We start from the raw sequence: 26,177 nt of genomic DNA, 5'->3' as shown, positions 1-26,177 counted from the left end.
GTGTTGGACTTTCGGAGGAAGAGAGGGGAGCTAGCCCCGTTGAATGTCAGGGACGGCTGTGTGGAGAGAGTCTCTTCCTTTAAATTCCTGGGAGTCCATCTTAGTGAAGATTTTACTTGGAAGGTCAATACAGCCCAGGTGGTTAGGAAGGCCCAACAGAGACTTCATTTCCTTAGGGTCTTGCGAAAGAACAATGTTAGACAGCAACTGATGATTTCCTTCTATCGGTCCACGATAGAAAGCGTTCTCTCATACTGTATTACGGTGTGGTACGCTGGTTTGACAGCCATGGACAGAAAGTCCCTACAGAGGGTGGTGAAGACAGCACACGATATCATGGGCTGTCCCCTGAGTCCGCTAGATGTTATCGCGGGAGACTGTTGCCTCAGAAGAGCGAGGAACATTCTCAGGGATGACTCACACCCTGGCCTCAGGCAGGAGATATAGAAGCATGATAAGCCACACCAACAGGTTAAAGAACAGTTTCTGCCCGTGGGCCGTGAGGCTGCTGAATGGAAGACAGCAACATTGCAGCTGACGTTCGGGGCTGGTGGTCGTACGACAGCACACAGAGTGTAACAAGGACTGAGAGATTGTGGGGGGGGGGCGCTCATTTAATCTCATTGTAAACAGCTGGTACAGTGACAATACAGTAATTCTATTCTATTTCTATTTCTATTTGCCAAGGTGCAAAGATCCACCCAGCGCCCCCAGATTTTGTTTAGCCACCCCCAGATTTTTTAGGGGAGACGAACTCAAAGTTGTTGTGCTTTTGTTTGGGAGGGGGGAAGCCAAAGTTGTTTTGGGGGAGGAAAATCGTTCACCTATAACAACGACGCAGTGGCAATAACTGTCGATCACACAGGGTCCCCAGACGTTTCACCGTCTATTGATTCCTGTGCCACCACTTTATTTCTCGCTGCCACCACCCAGGCCCTACCTGGTACAATACTGGGTCCAGTCAGGGTTAAATTGGAACATAAACCTCTGTTTATTTATTGCAGTTTAACAAGTGTGTGGTTTCATAAACGGTATCGGTCCATTACAATCATGGGGTGCCTATCCAGACCTATAACTTCTGCTACCTGCTCTCACTCACTAAACCATCTCTCAGATATTTACTTGTCTTCCTAGCCCCTAACTGTTCCTGACTCAGCTTATTTCACTACACTAACTCAGCCTACCCACAGACTCTATCCCAATTCACTCCCACTCCAACCAACCACCCAACTCCCAACAACTCCTCCTTCACCCCTCCCAGAGCTGGTTATATAGTCCCTCTGACTTCACCCCCCCCCTGGGTTCTGATTGGGTAACTTGTTTAACTATTTCACCTCCAGCACTCTCATATGTTAACGTCACAATAACTGCTTTTGTTTCCTGACTCGTCAGGAATATTTGATGCTACGGAGTAACAGAGCGGCTGTGGAGTGGGGCGGGGACTTTCACTCCATTGCTTTTCACTGCCGCTGACTGAGAGGGACCGGTATACAGTAGGTATACATCTGGCACCACCCAGAATTCGGCACCCGGGTGCACTGCACCCCTTGCACCCCCAGGTAAAGACGGCCCTGTACACAACCTGAGCATAGGATGGAGAGGCTCACAGCATTAACACTCCTGCAAGCTTTGCTTCCCCATTAAGTTTCCAGGGAAGCCCTAGGTCACAGCTTTGGATCCAGCACAGAGCTGGACAAGACAAGCTTCTGTGTCTCCAGCTTCCAGCCAAAACTCTAATACCCATATAAAAACTCAATGGCTTATTGTCCCCCACCCTGGGATGGCGTGGCATCCAGCCAGGTGAGGGGCAGTGGAGAAAGGCTCTCCCATCTGCCTCTACGGCAATTGCTTAGGGTATGTAAATGACAGCACATAACTGGTCAGCCAATATCATTACTACCCTAAACAAAGGGACTGGGTTGGCTGGTTTCCTATTATTATTGGGAGTGGCCGCCGAGACCATATAACACTGGTCCTGAAAGACCTACATTGGCTCCCAGTACATTTCCAAGCACAATTCAAAATGTTGGTGCTGACGTTTAAAACACTAAATGGCCTCGAACCAGTATACCTGAAGTATACTGGTATACCTCTCTACCCTCATTGTTCAGCCCGGACACTGAGGTCCGGCTCCGAGGGCCTTCTGGCGGTTTCCTCACTGTGAGAAGTGAGGTTACAGGGAACCAGGCAGAGGGCCTGCTCGGTAGTGGCACCCACCCTGTGGAACGCCCTCCCATCAGATGTCAAGGAAATAAAGAACTCTCTGACTTTTAGAAGACATCTGAAGGCAGCTCTCTTCAGGGAAGTTTTTAATGTTTGATGTTTTATTGTGTTTTTAATATTCTGTTGGGAGCCGCCCAGAGTGGCTGGGAAAACCCAGCCAGGTGGGCAGGGTATGTATGTATGTATGTATGAATGAATAAATAAATAAATAATTTCAGTTTATATCCCGCCCCTTATCAGAAGATCCCATTAAAGCACATTCCAGAACATCAATGATAAAATTATAATAAAAAGCATACTGACAGCCTAATAATAAAATAGTCATCATAATAACAGTCATCTCCTCAGCACTTTCACAGGCCATAGAGTATTTACCGTATTTTTTGCACCATAACACTCACTTTTTTCCTCCTAAAAAGTAAGGGGAAATGTCTGTGCGTGTTATGGAGGGAATGCCTACAGGTGGCATGCCTACGGATTTTCCTCCTCTAAAAACTACGTGCATGTTATGGTCGGGTGCGTGTTATAGAGCAAAAAATACGGTAATAGCCATGGGTCTGGGTAAAGAGGAGTGTTTTTGTTTGGCGCCTAATGACATGTAGTGACGACGCCAGGAGAGCCTCTCTGGGGAGAGCATTCCACAACCAGGGAGCCACCACAGAAAAGGCCCATTCTCTTGTTCTCTTATACAATGTACCCTCTCAGATACAGGATCGCAGGTTAGGAACTCACCCACATCATCCAGGCTGACCTCCTTGGATCTGCAATATTATGTAGCATATATACCGTATTTTTCGCTCTATAAGACGCACCAGACCACAAGACGCACCTAGTTTTTGGAGGAGGAAAACAAGAAAAAAATATATTCTGAATCTCAGGAGCCAGAACAGCAAGAGGGATCGCTGCGCAGTGAAAGCAGCAATCCCTCCTGCTGTTCTGGCTTCTGGGATAGCTGCGCAGCCTGCATTCGCTCCATAAGACGCACACACATTTCCCCTTACTTTTTAGGAGGGAAAAAGTGAGTCTTATAGAGCAAAAAATATGGTAATTGCTCTGTCTATTAGGGTTGCCATATTTCAAACAGTGAAACCCCAGAAAGAAAAGTTGTTGAGCTTTTTTTGGCAAATTCACAAAGAAAATGGAAGTTTTTGAGCTTCCGACTGCAACCCTGCAGTCTATACCAATGTTTCCTACAGCACTGACACATAAATGAATGCATTTCTTTAAATATCCATACAGATGGCTTGGAGAAAACCCTGGTTTCTGCCTTCCTCTGCATTTGATTCATAAAGTCACTTGCCTTAATGTCAGGCCAACCAAGTGATGGGACAGACAACCCCTTTCCTCTCTTAAGGCATATAAAAACACGAGCTGGCGTCACCTTGGGTGTGAATTTGTGTTTTGCTGCCTGAAGTTTTGCTGTTACTTGTTAGAAACAGCAAGTGTTATATATAGTATTTGTGGAGTGAGGATAAAGTACAGCCACATGAATGTGAATTGAGTCCTGCCAGTGAAAGACCTGCATAACAAAACAACAACAACAACATATTTATACCCCGCCCATCTGGCTGGGTTTCCCCAGCCACTCTGGGCGGCTTTAATATTAACAGAATATTAAAATACAATAATCTATTAAACATTAAAAGCTTCCCTAAACAGGACTGCCTTCTTGTGCAACAGGGATTCCCCCCGCCCCAACCATTGCCTCCCCAATGCTCCACTTCTCGAGTTAAGCAGAAAATAGTCTGCTCCCTTGATTCTGCCTTTCCAAATGGTTATTCCTCACCTGGAGACTTTTAGGACACTGAACTTTCAGCACTGGAAACTTTAATGCCAAAGAGTTACATGAAGAGTGGCCGTGAGACAGTGGAAACACAGCTTGGTGGTTTTTTTTATCAAGCTCCTTTATCCTGGTTTCATTAAAAGCAGCCAACTTGACACCAGTGGTTTGAATGCAGCATCCCTTGAGAAGATCTGTGGCCAAAGACAGCGGGGTACTAATAGCCTAGACAAGATATCCCAGCAATCTTCCACCTCAAATGTTCAGTTTGGCTTGCGTCGCGTAGAAATAATAACAGCCTGTGTGTTCGTTAACAGGATGAAAGCAGTCAAAGCAAAACAGAAAAGAAATCAGTTCTCGTATTAAAGGGCCACTTAGGTTGATACACGTACTAGTAAGAACAGAGAAATAGTAAATAGGTGGTAGAAGAGATGGGTGGATCTGTCAATTTCAGGTCTCTCGATTTCTCATTTTTCCAACATTCCGATCTCTACATTTATGCAGCAAGTGGTGAATTTTCTTTTTTCTTTTTAAATCCTCATGAAAATTTATTCAGCATTTTGGTATGAGTTTCTCCTGATATAACACATTTGTGTTTGCAGTTTTGACCTATGTACACATTTTTTTTTGCAAGCTATTTATCCCACCATAATACATTTTTGTTATTTTCACCAATTCATTCATTTCAATGCACCCTATTACCTGATATATGCATTTTTGTAAACACTGGTTGAACGCTTGCAAGATTCAGATAAGTGGGGATTTCGAAGGATGAGCGTGCTTGGATTCCCATATTGTTTTGGAAAGTACAAATTTGATAAATTTGACTTTAAATGTGAACTGGATTGCTTTCTTTCTCCCCCCCATCCCTAATGGGTGGCAATGATTTCTCATGCCTATTTATTGGGGAGGGGGGCATTACCTGAGTGTGGTAGAGTGAGGACCCTGGCCCTGACTGTGGGCATAATTTAAAAGAAGAGCAAATGGCCAGCTCTTTCATCATTTCATTTCTTCACTGGGTATGTCATTTATTAATTTATTATTAGATTGTTGGTGAGTGCAGTTTGCTCAGGCGGTGTTGTTGATGAGGAAGAGCAAGCTGCTAGATTTGGCTTCTGCAAGCCTTGTGCTTGACTCTGGAGGTTGTTGCTTTTGAAAACACTGCCATTCGCTTCTCAGGTGGTTTTTAACAGCACAAGTTTCATAGCACCTTTTGGTTCGTGTTTGATTTGCACTCGCAACCCGCCAGTGGATGCAGGGACTTGACGTTTGCTTTTATATGTGGATATTTGCTAAGATTTAAGGGTTTTCTGGAGAATGCCTAGCTGCACACCAGATGCATTGCAGAATAGTAAAACTGGCCATTGTCTCACACTCCAGGCTATGCTGTTGTGATTGCCTCTGAATTAAGCCATTCTTCTTTCCTGAAGCTTTTATGAGCTAGCCTTCCTTTCCAGTGCAACCCACCAATTTCTATGGGCTTATGATAAGGCATACAATTTTTTTTTTTTTTTTTGCATTTTAAAATTTTTTATTAATCTTTCCATATATATACATTAAATCCGTGTTTCATACATCTCATTCTTTTGGACTTCCTTCAACGTCCTTGACATTCATTCGTATTTATCTCTTTATAACGCATTCCAATCTTTCGTACTGCCATTAGTATCATTTTTCAGACATTGTTTTCCATAAGCAATACTTCTTAGTGTTTTACAGTGCCTCTTTAAATCCTACTAGCGTTGTGTTTACTAAACATTTGTTCTCCAGATAATCCGCAAATTTTCCCCAGTCATCTATAAATTTTTGATCCTTCATATATCTAATTTTCCCTGTTAATTTATCTAACTCCGCATATTCCGTCAATTTTAATCTCCACTCTGTTAATGTTGGGCTTTCTTCCTGCTTTGTATGATAAGGCATACAATTTTACTGCAACATAGCTCTGCCTTGCACACACAAGAGAGCCTGCCTTTTCACTGTTCATGAAAAGTGGAGCTTGTCCCCTGTTATATCCACCACCCTGAGTCCATGCATGGGAAATAAGTTCAAGGAATTATTCACTAACTACTGTGTCCTGGCTAGCCTCCCCACTGCACTACTGCTAGCTGTCAGCCAGTGGACTGAAGCTCAAGCCAGACAAGATGGAGATACTATTGGTGTGGTTTGGTCAATCAGGTGAGCGTTCTTCAACCTGATGTGGACTCCCCTGGATAGATCAGGTTTATAGCTCAGAGCGAGAAGGTGGAGGCTCTTAAAATTGACCCTTCTTGGATCCCAATCTCAAACCACTGAACTAAGCAAACTTTTACTGCCTAAGCATTGTGTACCAGCTGTGGCCAACAGCGATAGACTTGTTTATGGATATAAAATTTACAACATGTTATGGTTTAAGAGAAAATCATATGAAAATGATATATAGTTGGTATCTAACACCGAGTAAACTGGCAAAAATGTATAAATCTAAAACAAGTGTTGGAAATGTTAAGAGAAAGGAGGTTCTTTTTATCATATGTGTTGGTCTTGTAGTAAGGTTAAAGCATACTGGGAAATGATATACAATGAATTGAAAAGGGTGTTCAAATTACCTTTTCTTTAAAAAACAAACAAACAAACCAGAAGTTTTTCTTTTGGGAATTATAGGGACAGAACTACCCACAGCAGCAATAATGCTACTTGCCCCAAAGTGGAAAGAAGAAGTCCCAGCAAAGGAAGAATGGATACAAAAACATGGAATATGCAGAAATGGCAAAACTTACCGGAAGAATAAGAAAGCAAGATAAACAAACTTTTTATAAAAGAATGGAAACGGTTTATTGAATATTTACAGATAAATTGCAAACAGATAAAAACATCAGCAGGATTATTGTAATAACCTGCAGTTTCATAAGAGTAGATATTTAAAGTAGATAATTAAATGAGCAAATTAAATGAATTTGGATATGCAGAAGATATTAAAAATAATAATTAAGGAACTGCAGAAAGAGGAGGAAGGAAGTCAATTTTGGAAATGTTATATTGATAGTAAAATTAATGAAATGTATAAACTTGAAAAAACTTTTTTTAAAAAAAAAACACACAGTGATAGGCTTGCTGCTGTTGTCCTTTCAGGCTAGACTGTTGCATTTGGATATATGCGTGGGATCAGTTTGGAGATGTCTTGAAAACTTCAGTTGGTCCAAAATTACTGCAGCACGGCTGCTGGAGCAAGTTGGGTCATACAGAACATATCTTCCTGTTGCTTAAAAAGCTGCACTGAGAGCCAGAGTGGTGTACTGGTTAAGAGCGGTGGACCTGTAATCCGGTGAACCGGGTTCGCTTCCCCACTCCTCCACATGCAGCTGCTGGGTGACCTTGGGCCAGTCACACTTCTCTGAAGTCTCTCAGCCTCACATACCTTACAGAGTGTTTATTGTGGGGGAGGAAGGGAAAGGAGAATGTTAGCTGCTTTGAGATTCCTTCAGGTAGTGATAAAGCGGGATATCAAATCCAAACTCTTCTTCTTCTTCTGCACTGGCTGCTGAGTGCAATTCAAAATGTCAAGAACATAAGAGGAGTCTGCTGGGTCACACCAATGGCCCATTTAATGTGGCATCCTGTTCTCATAGAAATCAACCCATGGGAAGCTCACAAATAGGACTTTAGTGCTACAGCACTCTGCTCATTTGCGATTCCCAGCAACTGATATTCGGAGGCAAACTGCCTTTGAAAGTGAAGCTACATGGCCATTGTAGCATGTCCTCCCTGGGTTTGTCTAATCTGTTTTTAAAGCCATCCAAGGTCGGCCACCACTCCACTTCTGTGGGGAGTATGGCTCCTCCCTGGGGAGAGCATTCCACCAACAGGAGACCACTGCAGAAAAGGCCCATTCACAAAAAGTGCATATGTTAGGGGGATAGGTGCAAAAAAGAAAGAAAGAATATATTGGTGAAAACAACGTACAAGTGCATAGTATTAGAGGAGATTTCTTGCAAAAAATGTGTACATTAGTCAAAACTGTTTATTAGGAGAAACTCACACTAACAGGCTGAAGAATTTTCTTGAGGGTTTTGGGTTTGTTTGTTTTAATTAAAGAAAATGTAAATTGCTGCAGAAATGTGGAGGACCGCATTTAAGACTGGACAAATAGGAACTGAAATTGGCAGATCTGCCCATCCCTATTCTCAGAACATCTCTTTGGCTGTATTTATGCATCCTTTTCACAGTCAACACGAAAAAGGGATCAACACGACTGCAGAAATAGACGCAGGCTGCTTTCCAGCTATAGACACACTCTGTAGCTGTGGCTTCAAATGTGAAACCCTCTTTGGGAATCAGTAGTCATGCTGGGAGGAGTAATTATTCTTCTGTACCCTTGTACCCTGTCCAAAGAACTGGTTTGTGTGGCTACTTATTTTTAAAAGATGTCTCCATGTGCACAGCGCTGGCAGAAGGAACAGAGAGAAGCACTGCTCATTAAGCCAACATTTGTGCCTGTGGTTTCCTAGGGAGACATATGTGGAGGCCTGATTCCTCATGAATTTAGCCCCTAGCTAGATGGCAAACTGGTACAACCTCAATAAGAAACTGCTGCGATCTGGAATAGCGATTATTATTCTTAATGGTCCCTCTGTATAATTTAGCTTTTTAGAAATAGGAGCTGAAAGCAGATCCACTCGTCCTGGTCTCCCCCAGCTGGACTCCAGCTTGCATCCAGAGAACACATTGTGTTTGCGGTACCTCTTAGCAGAGGGGTAATGGATGCTTTGAGCCATGCTCAGGTGAGGCAAAGTCTCATTCAGGCAAGGGGAGGCAAGGCAAGACCTTTCAGGACCCTGGCCAGAGGAATGCAAAAGACCATTGCCTTGTTCTGCCACCACTGACTCCTATGGTGTGGGGATGGTGGAAGCTGTTCTAGGAAAGAGTATTCCAGCAAAGCTATGTCTGGAAGAACTGGGGTGATGTTATGAATATTCTTCATTTTGACTGTCCTCCAGGCTTGAGAGGAACATGGCTGTGCCCTGTGCCAGCCCCTCCTCCAACCTGGGGAATTGTAGTTGACCTATCAGCCAGCTGTCTGGTCTGCAGCTGCTGTTGCTGAATGCCAGGTCGACTCTGAGTAAGATCTCCCTCATCTATGAGGAGAATTTCCTCATTCTTCCATCCTTGTGCTATCAAGACTCTTGCCGCTGTTGTAGCATACATGCAGTAAATAAGTTCTTTATTTTTCTTGGCAGGTCTTGTCCTACAATCCCTAGCAGAAATGCTTCTGTTTTTTTTTTTACAAATGTCATTTTTTTTACAAATGTCATTTTAAACATTTTTTTCCAATTCATTATATATCATTTCCCACTTTTTTAAAACTTCTCTAAATTCCCACCACATATGATAAAAAGTCCCCTCTTTTTCTTTACATTTCCAACATGTGTTTGACCCGGTTTTGTACATTTTTGCTATCTGTACTGGTGTAATATACCATCTATACATCATTTTCATATAATTTTCTTTCAAAAGAGAACAATCTGTAAATTTCAGATTTACTTTCCACAATTTTCCCTCAAATTGTATATTATGTCCTATATCCTCTGTCCATTTGATCATGACCGATTTGACCTCCTGGCTGAATAACATTATTTGGTCTTTTAAATGTGTTTGTTGGAGGGGAGTTGTTGGTTTGTTCTTGATTTATTATATATTTCGTGTTCTCATTTTGTATTTTTATGTTGTAAACTGCCCTGTGATATAATAATGATAATGATAATGATAATGATAATGATAATAATATAGTCATACTTTGGATCCCGAACCCCTTGTGAGTTGAACTTTTTGGCTCCCAAACACCGCAAACCCGGAAGTGAGTGTTCCAGTTTGTGAACGTTCTTTGGAACCTGAACATCCAACGTGACTTCCACAACTCCCGATTGGCTGCAGGGACTTCCGGAACGGATTCTGTTCAACTTCCGAGGTACCACTGAACTGGTTTATCCAAGCAATAGAGATTTCTGTTATGAAATCTCTATTTTATATAACCAGGAGATGCAGAGGGTAAGCGCTCTTGCAGAAAATTGGCGGTATCAGTAAAGCGTTGCTATTTCTCACACGTTGAGAGATCAGGGAAAGTGTTACGAATTTTGCTTCTGAGACTCTGTCCTAATTTTGCCTCCAGGGAGAGAGGGGGGCAAAAACTACAAACAGACATGGTTCTCTTCCTTCTCCATTCTCTCATCTTTTGACCCATCCCTGCCTTGACGTCTCATATGTGGGGTTAGAAAAAGGAGCCACAACTGAGTTTGTCGGATAAGAATGAAAAACCACCCACTGTCCAAAGGACAATGTGAAGCCATTTCTGCTAGTTGCTTTCTTTCAAGAGCATTAATTAGGAAAAAGAGAGAGTGCCATTTGGCACTATTATTAGTAATTATGAGATAACAAGCATTTCAGAGAACGAATGAGCAGAAATGGATAAAGCGCGGCAGTTATATAGAATGTTACCATTGTGCAAGCAGGGAATAAAATCCAATTAATTAAGGCTCAAAGATATCTTCCAAATCGTTTTCAGAACTGGGCTCTCATCGTCCTAACCTACAACCCCATTTCCTGAGGAGCAGTTCCATGAATGTTAATAATGCTACTTCGGAGTAAGTGAATTTTGGATTGCAGTCTAACAGCAAGATCCTGGGACCAGCTGCGAAGTCAAATATGTGCTGAAAAGGGCATACTAACTGTTGCAATTTTTGCTATTTATTTCCTTGCATCTCTTTTAAAGTTTTCTCCCCTTTCATATTTTTACCCAAGGGTTTATGCTAGCAATGTCACGTCTTCCCTGACATTTTAGAGACTCAAGGGGAGGCCTTGATAACTGAATCTTTATCATTCATTCATCACAGACACAAGCAGCGCATGAAGATCTGATGCATGTTAGATGTGCTTTGGGGGGGCGGGTATGGGGTAGTATTTCTGGTGGGGGACACATGGTGCTCCTTCTGGGTTTGTTTGTCCACCTTTGGTCGCCAGCCTGAACTCAGCTCTCATTTGTGGCTCCAAAAACTGCCAGCATGCGACAGCAGCCACAGTGCTGCATGTATTCATGAAAATGCATGTATTAGTGAAAAATAGCATACCAGAAATGCATTGTAGCAGGGGAGATTGCTTTGCAAAAATGTGTCTAGCAGGTAGAAGGCAGCCCTGTTCAGGGAAGTTTTTAATATTTAATGCTGTACTGTTTTTAACATTTGATTGGAAGCCGCCCAGAGTGGCTGGGGAAACTCAGCCATATGGGCGGGGTATAAATAATAATAATAATAATAATAATAATAATAATAATAATAATAATAATAATAATAATAAAATTGCATACAAAAATGTGTGGATATGAGGATAAATGTGTGAAAATTGGGATAAATTTACACTAACATCCTGGTGAATTTTCACGAAGACTTAAAAAAATAAGTCACTAACTGGAACTGTGGAAAAATTTGTAACCAAGAGAACGGAAATTGACATATTTGCTCACCTCTAGTTCCAAGGGTTAAAGGTAAAAAGCACCACCTTCTCTCCCCCCTCCCCCCCGATTTAGGGGTTCACATGCTGTACAGGCTTGCAATTGTATTCAGGTTCCTTTTCTTGAGGTGCAGGTGTGATTTTCTGAATTGTGTTTTGGATGCCGTTCTTTTGGTGCAAGGAAACCATGATCCTGATCGTACTATTCATACACAGCCTATTCTGACGCAAAGAGGAAACTCTGTGTCTTCCTCTCAGCTCCCTGAGACGGGAGCCTCTTCAGTCTCACAAAGTCCCCTTCAAGTTCCCAGGTGTCACGTGACGCTGGAGGGCTCCAAAGTTCACTGGGAGTCCAAGAGGAGATAAAGTGCAATCAACAGGCTGCAAAATGAAGCCTCTGCCTTTCTTCTACATTTTCTTACATCTCCTTGGTAAGTAATAGATGGCGACAGAAGCACATAAGACTGAAGGATGAGGGAGAAACCAGTCCACCCACATGCCCAGCTTTTGTGATGAGCAATGGGACTATGAATCTGGTAGTTTTGTGAGTTACTTAAATTTCAAGCAGGGGTAAAAAAATCATTTCCAGGTGGACAAAGAGATAGCACTGGAGTGGCAATCTACATATCCAGAGCAGTGCAATTATGAAAGTTGGATATTTTCTGAGTTTTTTGGGGGGTCTGTCTTCTATCCCTGAATTCCCGACACCCCACCCCCACCCCATGTAAGGCCTGAAGCGATGCACTGTAAAATGACTTCTGTTGAATATGCATGGCTATTTAGCATTCAAAGACCACAATTCCTTACTGCGGGAACCGAGTAAAGCAGAAGACAGAATATTTATAGAAATGGAAAACTGGAATCAAAACTGGACAGCAGCAGTCCATGCAAAATCAGCAGCAGTAGTAAATACTAGTACAAATAATATGTAAACAGAAAACTTGATTAAAATCAAGCTCCAGGGGAAGAGGTTTTTAGAATATTTCTTTGAGCATCATTTTCCTTGTGAAAATTGCTTCCCCCTCCCCAGATTGCTATTTTCCAAAACAATACACAAACAGTAACACAGCTATCATTTGAAATTCAGAGTTCTCAAATTTTGTTTTGCAGATCTCTAATGCAAACATGTGTCTACTAGGGGGCAAATGTGCATATATTCATATAATTCACATATTTTTGAACATAGCACTACAAAAATGCACTCTGTTAGGGGATATTGCATAGACGAGATTGCTTATGATGCCCTAAAATGCTGATGAGTTTACATTGTTGTTGTTGTTTAGTCGTTTAGTCATGTCCGACTCTTTGTGACCCCATGGACACTAGAGCACGCCAGGCACTCCTGTCTTCCACTGCCTCCCGCAGTTTGGTCAAACTCATGCTGGTAGCTTCGAGAACACTGTCCAACCATCTCGTCCTCTGTCGTCCCCTTCTCCTTGTGCCCTCCATCTTTCCCAACATCAGGATCTTTTCCAGGGAGTCTTCTCTTCTCATGAGGTGGCCAAAGTATTGGAGCCTCAGCTTCAGGATCTGTCCTTCCAGTGAGCACTCAGGGCTGATTTCCTTCAGAATGGATAGGTTTGATCTTCTTGCAGTCCATGGGACTCTCAAGAGTCTCCTCCAGCACCATAATCCAAAAGCATCATTAGGACTTTAAAAAAACACACACACAAAACCACTCAGAAACTGATGTGGAAATGTAGCAATCTGAGAGAAACCAAAAGTGACAGATTTTGTCCTTCCCTGCCTCCAACAAATATGATCATCAAATAAATATCAAAGGCCCTGAGAGTATGGAACAGCCATTGTTTGGAATCTACTCTGTTCTCTCAATCTCGAGCTGATTGTGAACCATAAAGACATCCCTTCTTACTCACGGCTGCCTCATTAGCCAAAAAGCACACAATTTCTGTTGCTTCCTTGCCTCAGACAGGTGAGGAATTAAAAAGAAGAAGCAGGATAAGAAATTGTTCTAAGCTTTTATAGAACGTTCGCTCTGGAGTCAGATCTTTCATATTGGACACATCTAAAACAAACCCAGTAACCTTCCTAGAGCCTCGGAGCTTGGAATCCAACTAATTAAACTTCCACCATCGTTGGCCCACAGGGCACCATTTCTTCAGAAAAAGGCTTTATTATCGTGAGCCGTCCTGCCGCCCCCTTATTCAGCCAGCAGCCTTCAGCTTGGTGTGACTTGGCCACTCACAACACTTGCTAACTAACTCACAATCAATGGACCAAAGACGCTTAAGCGCTGGGGGCTGGGGGGGGGGGCTTCTCTGTCCAGCTTCAAGCAGTGCTTGGAAGTCATTTGCTCATTTTAGGCTCAGAGCAAGGTTGGGGCGAGAGAAGGATTATTCAAAGGAATCGGATCCTCCTCCACCCCCTGTGTTTTGTTTTGCTTGTTTCTGGCTAGAGCTTCTTGGCTGTTAATAAGCGATTTCTGGAGAGAGGCAGGTATATAGGGGATGTGAGGAACAGACTCTTTGTTTGTGCGTTCCTTTGCCACGTGTCTGCTCCCAACATACGGCCATTTGCCCCTACCCAGCCACCCCCAGCTCCTGCCCCCCAAGCTGGCTTCTTTGCTAGTTCTGAGGCAGGGAGGATGGGAACGGAAAATAATTGATGGTTGCTTAGCAACCACCAGGCATGGCCTACAACTTGTGAGGGACTGAGAAGTATATCTGGAGATGGGCAGGCAACACTTGCTCCCTCTCTAAAAAGACACCTCCCCCCCCCAAAGATACACACATGCCGGCGAGAGAAACTGGCCTTGGCAGAGAAACTGGTAAAGCAGACTTTCCCAAACTTAGTATGGTTGAGGGAACAGACAGAGCAGGATGCAGGAGAACTGTGACAGGGCTTCCTGAGGTGCGCAGATCAGACAAGCACACATGCCCTCTTGGTGAGTGGGATATTAAGGCGTGCCATTTTAGGGAGTGATACTTAATTTTTTGCTATTTTCTTAATGGGTTTTTTTTTTGTAAAAATATGTTTTTGGGTGGAAGAATTCAAATCTGCTCTTATTTTTGTGATTGCACAACATCTCGTTGAGTAAGAAGCACACAAGCTGCTTTCAGAAAGCCAAAGAATTTTAACGTTACCTTCTGAAAATGCCAGGTGACGCTAAACAAATAAACAAGCAAAATGAATACATAATATAACTGCAAGTACTCTGTAATCACTTTTCATGGTTTCTGAGCCATTTTACACGCATTTTACTCACCAATTTAACAGAAATATCATTGGAATTCCCAAGTCAGGCTGCAACTTCTTAGCACCCCTCATTTTAGAAGCTGAAAGCTGAAAAATTCAACATGCCCTAGTGGGATATTGCCACTGCCGGCCATGCCCCCAGGCCCTGGAGAGGCCTCCTGGAAGTTGTACATGATTCGGCACGTGCGAAAGGTGGCCTAAGTGTTTATCGGTACATGGGGGTACAGGTCGTCCATGAGAATGGGAAGCCTGATAAGGTGTCTTAACATGCTTCACCCCTCCTCCTTTCATACCTAGGGCAAACATATGACTGCATGGGTGTGCTAGAAGATACTGATGATGGATGCACTATTATCATTATCATTTCATTTATATCTATATCTCACCTTCCCCCCTAATAATAATAATAATAAATTTATTTATACCCCACCCATCTGCCTGGGTTTCCCCAGCCACTCTGGGCGGCTTCCAACAAAACACTAAAATACAATACAGTGGTACCTCGGGTTGCATATGCTTCAGGTTACAGACTCCGCTAACCCAGAAATAGTGCTATAGGTTAAGACCTTTGCTTCAGGATGAGAACAGAAATCGTGCTCCGGTGGCGCGGCAGCAGCAGGAGGCCCCATTAGCTAAAGTGGTGCTTCAGGTTAAGAACAGTTTCAGGTTAAGTACGGACCTCCGGAACGAATTAAGTACTTAACCTGAGGTACCACTGTAACCTATTAAACATGAAAAACTTCCCTAAACAGGGCTGCCTTCAGATGTCTTCCAAAAGTTTGGTAGTTGTTTTTCTCTTTGATATCTGGTGGGAGGGTGTTCCGCAGGGCGGGTGCCGCCACTGAGAAGGCCCTCTGCCTGGTTCCCTGTAACTTGGCTTCTCGCAGGGAGGGAACCGCCAGAAGGCCCTCAGCACTGGATCTCAGTGTCCAGGCAGAACAGTGGGGGTGGAGACGCTCCTTCAGATATACTGGACCGAGGCCGTTTGTGGGACTCAAGGTGGCTTACAACTAAAATGTTGTTGTTTAGTCATTTAGTCGTGTCCGACTCTTCCTGACCCCATGGACCAGAGCACGCCAGGCACTCCTGTCTTCCACTGCCTCCCGCAGTTTGGTCAGACTCATGTTTGTAGCTTCGAGAACACTGTCCAACCATCTCGTTCTCTGTCGTCCCCTTCTCCTTGTGCCCTCAATCTTTCCCAACATCAGGGTCTTTTCCAGGGAGTCTTCTCTTCTCATGAGGTGGCCAAAATATTGGAGCCTCAGCTTCACGATCTGTCCTTCCAGTGAGCACTAAGGGTTGATTTCCTTAAGAATGGATAGGTTTGATCTTCTTGCAGTCCATGGGACTCTCAAGGGTCTCCTCCCGCCCCATAATTCAAAAGCATCAATTCTTCAGCGATCAGCCTTCTTGATGGTCCAGCTCTCACTTCCATATATCACTACTGGGAAAACCATGGCTTTAACTATACGGACCTTTGTTGGCAAGGTGATGTCTCTGCTTTTTAAGATGCTGTCTAGGTTTGCCATCGCCTTTCTCCCAAGAAGCAGGCGTCTTTTAATTTCGTGACTGCTGTCACCATCTGCAATGATCATGGAGCCCAAGAAAGTAAAATCTCTCACTGCCTCCATTTCTTCCCCTTCTATTTGCCAGGAGGTGATGGGACCAATGGCCATGAACTTCGTTTTTTTGATGTTGAGCTTCAGACCATATTTTGCACTCTCCTCTTTCACCGTCATTAAAAGTTCTTTAATTCCTCCTCACTTTCTGCCATCAAGGTTGTGTCATCTGCATATCTGAGGTTGTTGATATTTCTTCCGGCGATCTTAATTCCGGTTTGGGATTCATCCAGCCCAGCCTTTCACATGATGAATTCTGCATATAAGTTAAATAAGCAGGAAGACAATATACAGCCTTGCCGTACTCCTTTCCCAATTTTGAACCAATCAGTTGTTCCATATCCAGTTCTAACTGTAGCTTCTTGTCCCACATAGAGATTTCTCAGGAGACAGATGAGGTGATCAGGCACTCCCATTCCTTTAAGAACTTGCCATAGTTTGCTGTGGTCGACACAGTCAAAGGCTTTTGCATAGTCAATGAAACAGAAGTAGATGTCTTTCTGGAACAACTAAAATAGAAACAGCTAAAGACATTTTAAAAAGCAATTGTTAAAAAACAACTAAATGTTACTTTGGCATGGCTAGTAAGTGTGATGCTAAGTAGAATCTTAGAGCTGGAAGGGACCTTGAGGTTCATCTAATCCAACTCATTGCAACGCAGAAATCCTGCCCACAGCTAGTTGGGCTTCAACCACCCACCTTCTGGTTAACAGCCAGTTGTGCTGACTCATTGCGCCACAGTAGTCAAGAGGACTCCCATTTTGACTGGAGCTGCCATAGAGGTTGAGGAGGGTGTTTTCCTGGTGTAAATGACCACTCCTAATGGCTCTGCACCTGGGAAAATATAAATACTGTGTAGGCTATCTTTCCCCTCCCCCTTTTGTGGCGAATCAAAGCTTATGGGGCTTATGGCCTTCAAATGAGTGAGTCAGGGCCCAATGGTGGCCTATAGTGGTCTCCAGCAGTAGGACTACCACCATATAAAAATATGGTGAAAAATTCAAAGGTGGGCTTTGAATCCGTGTCTGGGCTAAATATACGGCTTCGGCCCAGTATACCTGAAGGAGCGTCTCCACCCCCATCGTTCTGCCCGGACGCTGAGGTCCAGCGCCGAGGGCCTTCTGGCGGTTCCCTCATTGCGAGAAGCAAAGCTACAGGGAACCAGGCAGAGGGCCTTCTCGGTAGTGGCGCCCTCCCTGTGGAATGCCCTCCCTTCAGATGTCAAAATGATAAACAACTACCTGACATTTAGAAGACATCTGAAGGCAGCCCTGTTCAGGGAAGTTTTTAATGTATGATATTTTACTGTTTTTTGGTTTCTATGGAAGCCGCCCAGAGTGGCTGGGGAAACCCAGCCAGAAGGGCGGGGTACAAATAATAAATTATTATTATTATTATTATTATTATTATTATTATTATTATTATTATTATTGGTCCCTGTTTGTGGGCAGTTGATTTAGATGAGGAGACTGGTGTGCAGGAGGCTTAAACAGCCTCTCCTCCAACGCCACTACTTAAATGGAAAGTGAAACTCTTGAGGCAGCTGTAATTTAAAGAACACATTACAGTTTTGGGGGGTTTTTTAAGCAACATATCAGGAGATCTGATCATGGTTGTACCATGTGGTTTTGCTCCCCATCACCCCCGTGACTTAAGAGAAATTCACTACTTAGACTTACTTTTATAGACTCAAAAAGAAAATTTAAAAAGTAAGGGTGAAACTTGACGTGACATTCATGTGCCCAGGTTTCCCCTTCTAAAATAGCAGCCGTTGGAGGGGGGGAACCCCCTTGGAGGAGGCCATTTAGAAGAAGAAAAACTTTACATGTCTTGAAACGTGTAACGCCTTTAACATTATATCTAGTAATTTAGTTCTAAGAGGAGCTCGCCCCATTTTTGTTTAATCACAAGTATTACTATGAGTATTACTGGGTTGTTAACTAGGGATGGGCGAATTGGTCAGTTTCATTTTCTCTCAGTTGCTCATTTTCCCAATCTTAAATTCAGTTCCCCACATTTCCACAGCACGGTTTACAGTATAAAGCCAGAAAAATACATAACAAGCAAAACTATACCACCACCACCCAACTTAAAAGGCCATAGATTGTTTAATTAACGCAATGATAATATAATAATACATTTTTCTTTATACCCCGCCCTTCCTGGTTCAGAAAACCAGGCTCAGGGCGGCTAACAACAAATTTAAAACACTTAATTGATGCAACAACAAAAACAACAGCATAAAATACAGTATAAAACGTGAATAACAATAAATTCAGAATTCAAAAATCAGTTGGGGGGGGGGAATTCATCCAATAAACATTAGATGATCACCAGGGCTAGCTGGCTAAATTAGTCCTATTTGGGCCAGTGAGACCAGGGGAGAATTAGCTGTGGGATCCCAGAGCAGGTAATCTTCATTAAAAGGGGAAGGGGAGGGAAGGAAGGGGAATAAAAGATCAGGCTAAGTGCAAATTGAAAGCCAGGCGGAATAGTTCTGTCTTACAGGCCCTGCGGAAGGAAGTTAAATCCCAAGGCCTGGGAGAAGAGGAATGCTTCTGCCTGGTGCCTAGATATAAGTACTGAAGGTGCCAGGTTAGTCTCCCTGGGAAGAGTGTCCCAAAAGTGGGGCGACACCACAGAAAAGGCCAATCCTCATGTTATTTATTACATTTAAATACCACCTTTTCTCCCAAGAAGGTCAAGGTGTAACACGGTTCTCCTCCTCCTCATTTCATTCACACAACAACCCTGTTGTTAGGCTGAGAGACAACTGGCCCAAGGAGACTGGCCCATAGCCCACCACTCTAGCCATCACACCACACTGCCTCTGTGTATCATTGGCTCTCATGTATCATTGGCTCTCGCGCCCCCTACTGTCTAGGCTCCCTACCTTCTGCTCAACCACTCACCATGGGTGCCAGCCATCACTGCAAGCAGTAATATATACCGTATATATTGGGTTTGTTTTGAGGGGTTGCTGGTGGGAAAAGGCATGGACTGGATGTCTCTGGCTCACTATGTTTCTCGCCGTGTCTAATGAGGACAGGTTGGGCAGAAGCAGACACAGGGATCAGACGGGAGTTTTTGAATCTGCAGGCTGGAGGGGGCAGGAGGAAGTTCCACCAGAGCAAGGAGCTTAATTGTTGTTGTTGTTTAGTCATTCAGTTGTGCCCGACTCTTCGTGACTCCATGGACCAGAGCACGCCAGGCACTCCTGTCTTCCACTGCCTCCCACAGTTTGGTCAAACTCATGCTGGTAGCTTTGAGAACACTGTCCAACCATCTCGTCCTCTGTCATCCCCTTCTCCTTGTGCCCTCCATCTTTCCCAACATCAGGGTCTTTTCCAGGGAGTCTTCTCTTCTCATGAGGTGGCCAAAGTATTGGAGCCTCAGCTTCACGATCTGTTCTTCCAGTGAGCACTCAGGGCTGATATCCTTCAGAATGGATAGGTTTGATCTTCTTGCAGTCCATGGGACTCTCAAGGGTCTCCTCCAGCCCCATAATTCAAAAGCATCAATTCTTTGGCGATCAGCCTTCTTTCTGGTCCAGCTCTCACTTCCATACATCACTACTGGGAAAACCATAGCTTGAACTATATGGACCTTTGTTGGCAAGGTGATGTCTCTGCTTTTTAAGATGCTCCTCAAAGCAAGCAGCACATTATTTGAGCATCAGCCACACAGACAAAAAAAGAAAGATCACATCGCTTGCAAAATTCGCCCTACTGGCCCTTAGCGTCACTCACCAATGCAAGTAGGAAGGCAAAGAAGATTCTCGGGCCACGGAGATGACTTAGCCCTCCTAACAAGACATAGCAAGCTCTCTGTGAAGAAGCAAAATACCCTTGGAGGTTTAGAGTAAAGCTCGTGGTGCTCCAATCAGGAGCACTCAGCGTTGTTGCTGGGAAACTGATCGAATTGCATGTTCTCTAAAAGAGAAGGCTGTATGTCGCTGTGCTCAAGCTACAGGTGCGATTCTTGGGTTTTGTTTGTCCACCCTAGACTCGCAGCGAACATGCCTGAAATCTGGAAGGGGCAGAAGTCCTGCCAGCATTTGCTATCTGTCGTGCACACACACACACACACACACACACACACACACACACACACACTGCTTTGGGGGGAGGTAAATAAATAAAATAATAATAATAATAATAATAATAATAATAATAATAATAATAATAATAATAATTTTTTATTATTTATACCCCGCCCATCTGGCTGGGCTTCCCCAGCCACTCTGGGCGGCTTCCAAAAGAATATTAAAATACTATAATACATCAAACATTAAAAGCTTCCCGAAACAGGGCTGCCTTCAGATGTCTTCTAAAAGCCTGGTAGTTGTTGTTCTCTTTGACATCTGGTGGGAGGGTGTTCCACAGGGAAGGCGCCACTACCGAGAAGGCCCTCTGCCTGGTTCCCTGTAACTTGGCTTCTCGCAGTGAGGGAACTGCCAGAAGGCCCTCGGTGCTGGACCTCAGTGTCTGGGCAGAACAATGGGGGTGGAGACACTCCTTCAAGGTATACTGGACCAAGGCCGTTTAGGGCTTTAAAGGTCAGCACCAACACTTTGAATTGTGCTCGGAAACGTACTGGGAGCCAATGTAGGTCTTTCAAGACCGGTGTTATGTGGTCTCTGCGGCCGCTCCCAGTCACCAGTCTAGCTGCCGCATTCTGGATTAGTTGTAGTTTCTGGGTCACCTTCAAAGGTAGCCCCACATAGAGTGCATTGCAGTAATCCAAGCGGGAGATAACCAGAGCATGCACCACTCTGGCGAGACAGTCCGCAGGCAGGTAGGGTCTCAGCCTGCTAACCAGATGGAGCTGGTAAACAGCTGCCCTGGACACAGATTTGACCTGTGCCTCCATGGACAGCTGTGAGTCCAAAATGACTCCCAGGCTGCGCAGCAGAGACGGACATCTTGCCCAAATATGCTGGATTTTGCCTGTTCAGCAACTCCCTCCCCCTCAAAGATGCTGCACCAACTGCCCTTCTGACAAGTGATGACTGGAAACATCCTTTTTTGGTTTGGGATTCAAGCAACGGGACTCAGGATGCTTCCTCAAGCGTGGCTCTTCTGTGGCCACATTTTGCTTTGTAGATTTTCTTCAACATTTCTAAATAATGGCAGCCGGCGATCCTTCGCCATAATGAGCCCAAAGCACTTTCTTGGCTGCCCTCTTCTCAGTAGATTGGGAATGGCTTCAGGTGTGAAAGAGGGCTGGGCGGGGGCGAGGGCGGTGAGCAATTGCCATGCACCCCCTGTTTCTGCAGTTAACAGCTTGCTGCCGTTACCCCTCTGCCATTTCTGCTTTGGATGCTGCAGCGAAAGCAGGAACTGCCTGTCAATCTGCTTGCTGTAGTGCTTGCTAGAGTTTGCCAAAATATATGAAGCCATTCTCTGCCTAGAAATCGCCTGCAGACTCGGCTCTAGTCTTTTGTGAGCTGAACAGTAGAACATTGTGGGAACAGCAGGGCAATCTCTCTCTGGCAAACAGCCATAGTTTGGTGGTACAGTATAACTCCTGGTTCCAATTCCCTGCATTTTCACTCAGGGCTAGGAATTCACCTAGGCTTCCTGGTGTATATGAGGCTTATTTTGATCAGAATCGAGTATATACTTCTAGAGTTAACACTAAATTTGTTTTTTCTGGTAAATGAGCCACCGTAGTAGCTAGAGGGCCATGAAAATTTGTGTCCTGGGCTTTTTAGACTTGTCTACCTATGTGCTATCTGAAACCAAAGGGGCAAATTTCAGATGTGAAATATATTGGTATTATTTTCATTTCTCCTATCCCACTACCACTGTTAGCTTCTCCAGTGGTCTTGCTCCACAACAGTTCAACACACCTTTACAACATCTGTGCTTTGTTGTTGTTGTTGTTGTTTAGTCCTTGTTGTTGTTGTTGTTGTGTCCAACTCTTCGTGACCCCCTGGACCAGAGCACGCCAGACACTCCTGTCTTCCACTGCCTCCCACAGTTTGGTCAGACTCATGCTGGTAGCTTCGAGAACACTGTCCAACCATCTCGTCCTCTGTCGCCCCCCTCTCCTTGTGCCCTCAATCTTTCCCAACATCAGGGTCTTTTTCAGGGAGTCTTCTCTTCTCATGAGGTGGCCAAAGTATTGGAGCCTCAGCTTCAGGATCTGTCCTTCCAGTGAGCACTCAGGGCTGATTTCCTTCAGAATGGAGAGGTTGGATCTTCTTGCAGTCCATGGGACTCTCAAGAGTCTCCTCCAGCACCATAATTCAAAGGCATCAATTCTTCGGCGATCAGCCTTCTTTACCGACTCTCAAACTTTGGGGTTGTTGAAAGATACACAAGAAAATAAATCAATCAATTTGACTCAAATCAATGTGACTCCAATTGGGTCTCTTAGATCCATTTTTTTTAAAAAGCAATGTGGAGTAAAGTTGCTTCTGGGCCCTCTCTGGAATTAGCTGAAGCTTCATTAGATTCATGGTAGATCTGTCTCTGGCTGAGAGAGACCTGGAGAATTTCTGCCAGCCAGCAACATGTCTGCCTAACCAAGAAGCCATTTCTGCAACGCTTGTGTCCACACAGGCACAGCAGTCCCAGTCAAAGCTTATTGTTATTGGTGTTATGTATTGAAGTTCTCACCCTGGGCCAGCAGGGGGATACTGTAGATAGTTCAGGTCCCCATATGCAAATAAAGGATCAAAAGTGACGTTTAGTGATTGGATAGTTACAGAAAATGGTTACTGTTGCGTTGTAGTGAAACTCTATATAAGCAGGCTGGATGAACCCTTCAGTTCAGTTCTGTCCTGGCCTGTGAATAAACAAGAGCTGTTTGAAGAATCGCTGTGTCGTCTGATATGTTCACCCACAACTTAACAATTACCTTCTGTGGTTTTTTGGTCATTCTCAGGGACTTCAAGTGCAGTGTACAAACAATGGATTCCAGACACCAATTTTGAAAATGCTTCCAACTGGGATAAGGGCCGAACCCCGTGCGGCAACGATGTCGCCCTTTTTCGGAGCAATGAGGTACCTGGTTTTGTTTCTTAAAACACACACACACATAAAATTTACTGTGGCGAGTTTTTCTGGCAGTTTGTGAAACCGTGTCCCTGCTTCTTCCAGGTTGTGTCAGTCTATGTCCAGTCATCCCACTCCTTGGCAGACATGGTAAGTGCACCTGAAATCGTGGCATGTAGAATCGAACGCAGGGCAGGTGGGGCTTGTCTACCTGGGAAGGGAGCCCATCTAGGAGAAGGAAAACCCTGGTCCAAAACTCTGCTGCCTTGCAGGACATCTTTGGAAGAAGAGAAGGCCAAGGAGTAAGCCCTACACAAATGCAGAGTGGAGTCCCTAAGACGTTTCGGTGGCTCACTGTATGCCTCCTTTTGGCAACTGCTGCAGCCAAGCTGGTGCCAAATGTAAATAATAATAATAATAATAATAATAATAATAATAATTTATTTACACCCCACCCTTCCCGGTTCAAAAACCGGCTCAGAGCGGCTAACAATAAATTTAAAACACTTAATTGATGCAACAAAAAACAGCATAAAATACAATATAAAACACGAATAACAATAAATTCAGAATTCAAAGATCAGTTTAGGGGGGAAATCCATCCAATAAACATTAGATGATCACCAGGGCTAGCTGGCTGAATTAGTCCTATTTGGGCCAGTGAGGAGACCAGGGGAGAATTAGCTGTGGGATCCCAGAGAGGGTAATCTTCATAAAAAGGGGAAGGGGAGGGAAGGAAGGGGAATAAAAGATCAGGCTAAGTGCAAATTGAAAGCCAGGCGGAATAGCTCTGTCTTACAGGCCCTGCGGAAGGAAGTTAAATCCTGCAGGGCCCTGGTCTCATGGGACAGAGCATTCCACCAGGTTGGAGCCATCACTGAGAAGGCCCTGGCCCTGGTGGAGGATAATCTGACTTCCTTAGGGCCCGGGACCTCTAAACTATGATTATTCATGGACCTTAAGGTTCTCTGCGGGGCATCCTAGGAGAGGCGGTCCTGTAAATACGAGGGCCCTAAGCCCTGCTTTCCTTTGGACCACATCAAAGAGGCCAAGAGGCGATGTCTTGTCAACTGTGCAGCCCAGGACATGCATGCACACTGCCAGGGAGGTCACTTCAGTACTGCTTAACACTGAGGTTTTGACTTCACCCTCAGAGGCACACTCCATTGTTTGTTGAGCCAGATGGATGAAAACAAATCTCAAACACAAATAAGAAACAGGGTAAAGAGTGGGATGCAGGGATTATCTGAGGGAGGCATGCATTAGGAGCCAAGGGGGCAGCAGGGGTCACTAAGAGGGAAGTGGGTATCAGGAGGGCGTTGGAGGTTGGGACTTTGGAGCACATTGACAGCTTATTTACAATTGACCAGGCTAGAGCTCAGAGCGAAACACCTTCCTTGTTTCATATTTAAAGTTTTGCTGCTTTTATTGCTTTCAAAACTATTTCCTTTGGTCACACTTGCATGTATTTACCATTCTGGGTCATCACCAATCACAGGGGGAAGCAATTATTGGCAATAGCTACTAATTTTCTTATAAGTTAGTTACCTGAAAGAGGTGAAGTTTTGTGCATGTGCAGTAAGTAGTTCTATATAAATATTTTATGCTATAAATTGCGTTATTATCTTCCTTGGTGGGTCGTGCAAGCCACTATCCTGAATAATGTTTTTTATAGGGTGGGGAGCCCTGGGGATGAGCTTATGGAACCAAGGGGTGGTGAACTGAAAACGTTTGAGAACCACTGGGTTAGATGAACTAGCTTGTTGACTATGTTGGAGTAGGACTAGGGGTCCATTTTTCTGTAGGTTCTTATTTTGTTGTATTAGCTGCAAGCTTTGCCATGTTGGAGGTATTGAAACAACAACAAAATCAACTTTACAGCCGTTTGTTGGATGACATTGATGTCTAGTTTTATAAGAAAGGTATTTTAAAAAAGTAATTTGCATTCACCCTTTAAAAACCACCTTGTTGTTGTTTAGTCGTTTGGTTGTGTCTGACTCTTCGTGACCCCATGGACCAGAGCACGCCAGGCACTCCTGTCTTCCACTGCCTCCCGCAGTTTGGTCAAACTCATGTTGGTAGCTTCGAGAACACTATCCAACCACCTCGTCCTCTGTCGTCCCCTTCTCGTTGTGCCCTCCACCTTTCCCAACATCAGGGTCTTTTCCAGGGAGTCTTGCCTTCTCATGAGGTGGCCAAAGTATTGGAGTCTCAGCTTCAGGATCTGTCCTTCCAGTGAGCACTCAGGGCTGATTTCCTTCAGAATGGATAGGTCTGATCTTCTTGCAGTCCATGGGACTCTCAAGGGTCTCCTCCAGCACCATAATTCAAAAGAATCAATTCTTCAGCGATCAGCCTTCTTTATGGTCCAGCTCTCACTTCCATACATCACTACTGGGAAAACCAAAGCTTTAACTGTATGGAGCTGCCATCAAATAAATTTAATTCTGGTCCGGGAGTGATGTTTTTATAGCATTCATGCACGAATGTCAGTTTTTATAATGTAACAAGAAAGCAGGCTAAATACTAAAGCAGCGGCTTTGAAGCTTTCTTTCTACACTCACATTAATTTGTTTGCTAATGGACCCCTTTGTCTCTGATGCCGGGCTTTGTGGCTCACAGTTTGCACTGTGCTTTAATGTTGAGCCATTTACAAAGCTATATAATAACTGAAATGTGGAAAGTTGGGAAAGGCTGTGACTGAGTGATAGAACTTCTGCTTTGCATGTGAAAGGTCCCAGTTTGATCCCCAACATCTCCAGGTATTTGTATATAGAATATTTGTATTTTTAAAATTTCTATCCTGCTGTTCTGCCAGTGCGGAATGCAAGGCAGCAAACAGCATAAAATAAAACA

At 44.0% G+C, this 26,177-nt stretch overlaps 1 protein-coding gene across 5 annotated transcripts in view; it reads left to right on the top strand.

Annotated features, from left to right (window-relative positions):
* Positions 1-11,844: 11,844 nt before the first annotated feature.
* Positions 11,845-26,177, top strand: part of AMN (amnion associated transmembrane protein) — an 80,959-nt gene continuing 66,626 nt past the window's right edge. Inside the window, exons 1-3 of one of the 5 annotated variants that reach the window (XM_081193007.1) lie at positions 11,845-11,913; positions 23,212-23,330; positions 23,427-23,471. In XM_081193007.1, the coding sequence (XP_081049133.1) occupies positions 11,871-11,913; positions 23,212-23,330; positions 23,427-23,471 (207 nt within the window). In that variant the 5' untranslated portion in view covers positions 11,845-11,870. Of the gene's footprint in view, positions 11,914-13,489; positions 13,623-13,972; positions 14,388-23,211; positions 23,331-23,426; positions 23,472-26,177 lie in introns of those variants that run through there. The other 4 variants (XM_081193010.1, XM_081193008.1, XM_081193009.1 and 1 more) reach the window with 4 other exon arrangements.

This window comes from Podarcis bocagei (assembly GCF_964188305.1).
Source record: "Podarcis bocagei genome assembly, chromosome: 1".
Lineage (NCBI taxonomy): Eukaryota > Metazoa > Chordata > Lepidosauria > Squamata > Lacertidae > Podarcis > Podarcis bocagei.
The sequence above is the reverse complement of the archived record's forward strand: the minus strand, read 5'-3'. Positions and strand labels throughout refer to the sequence as shown.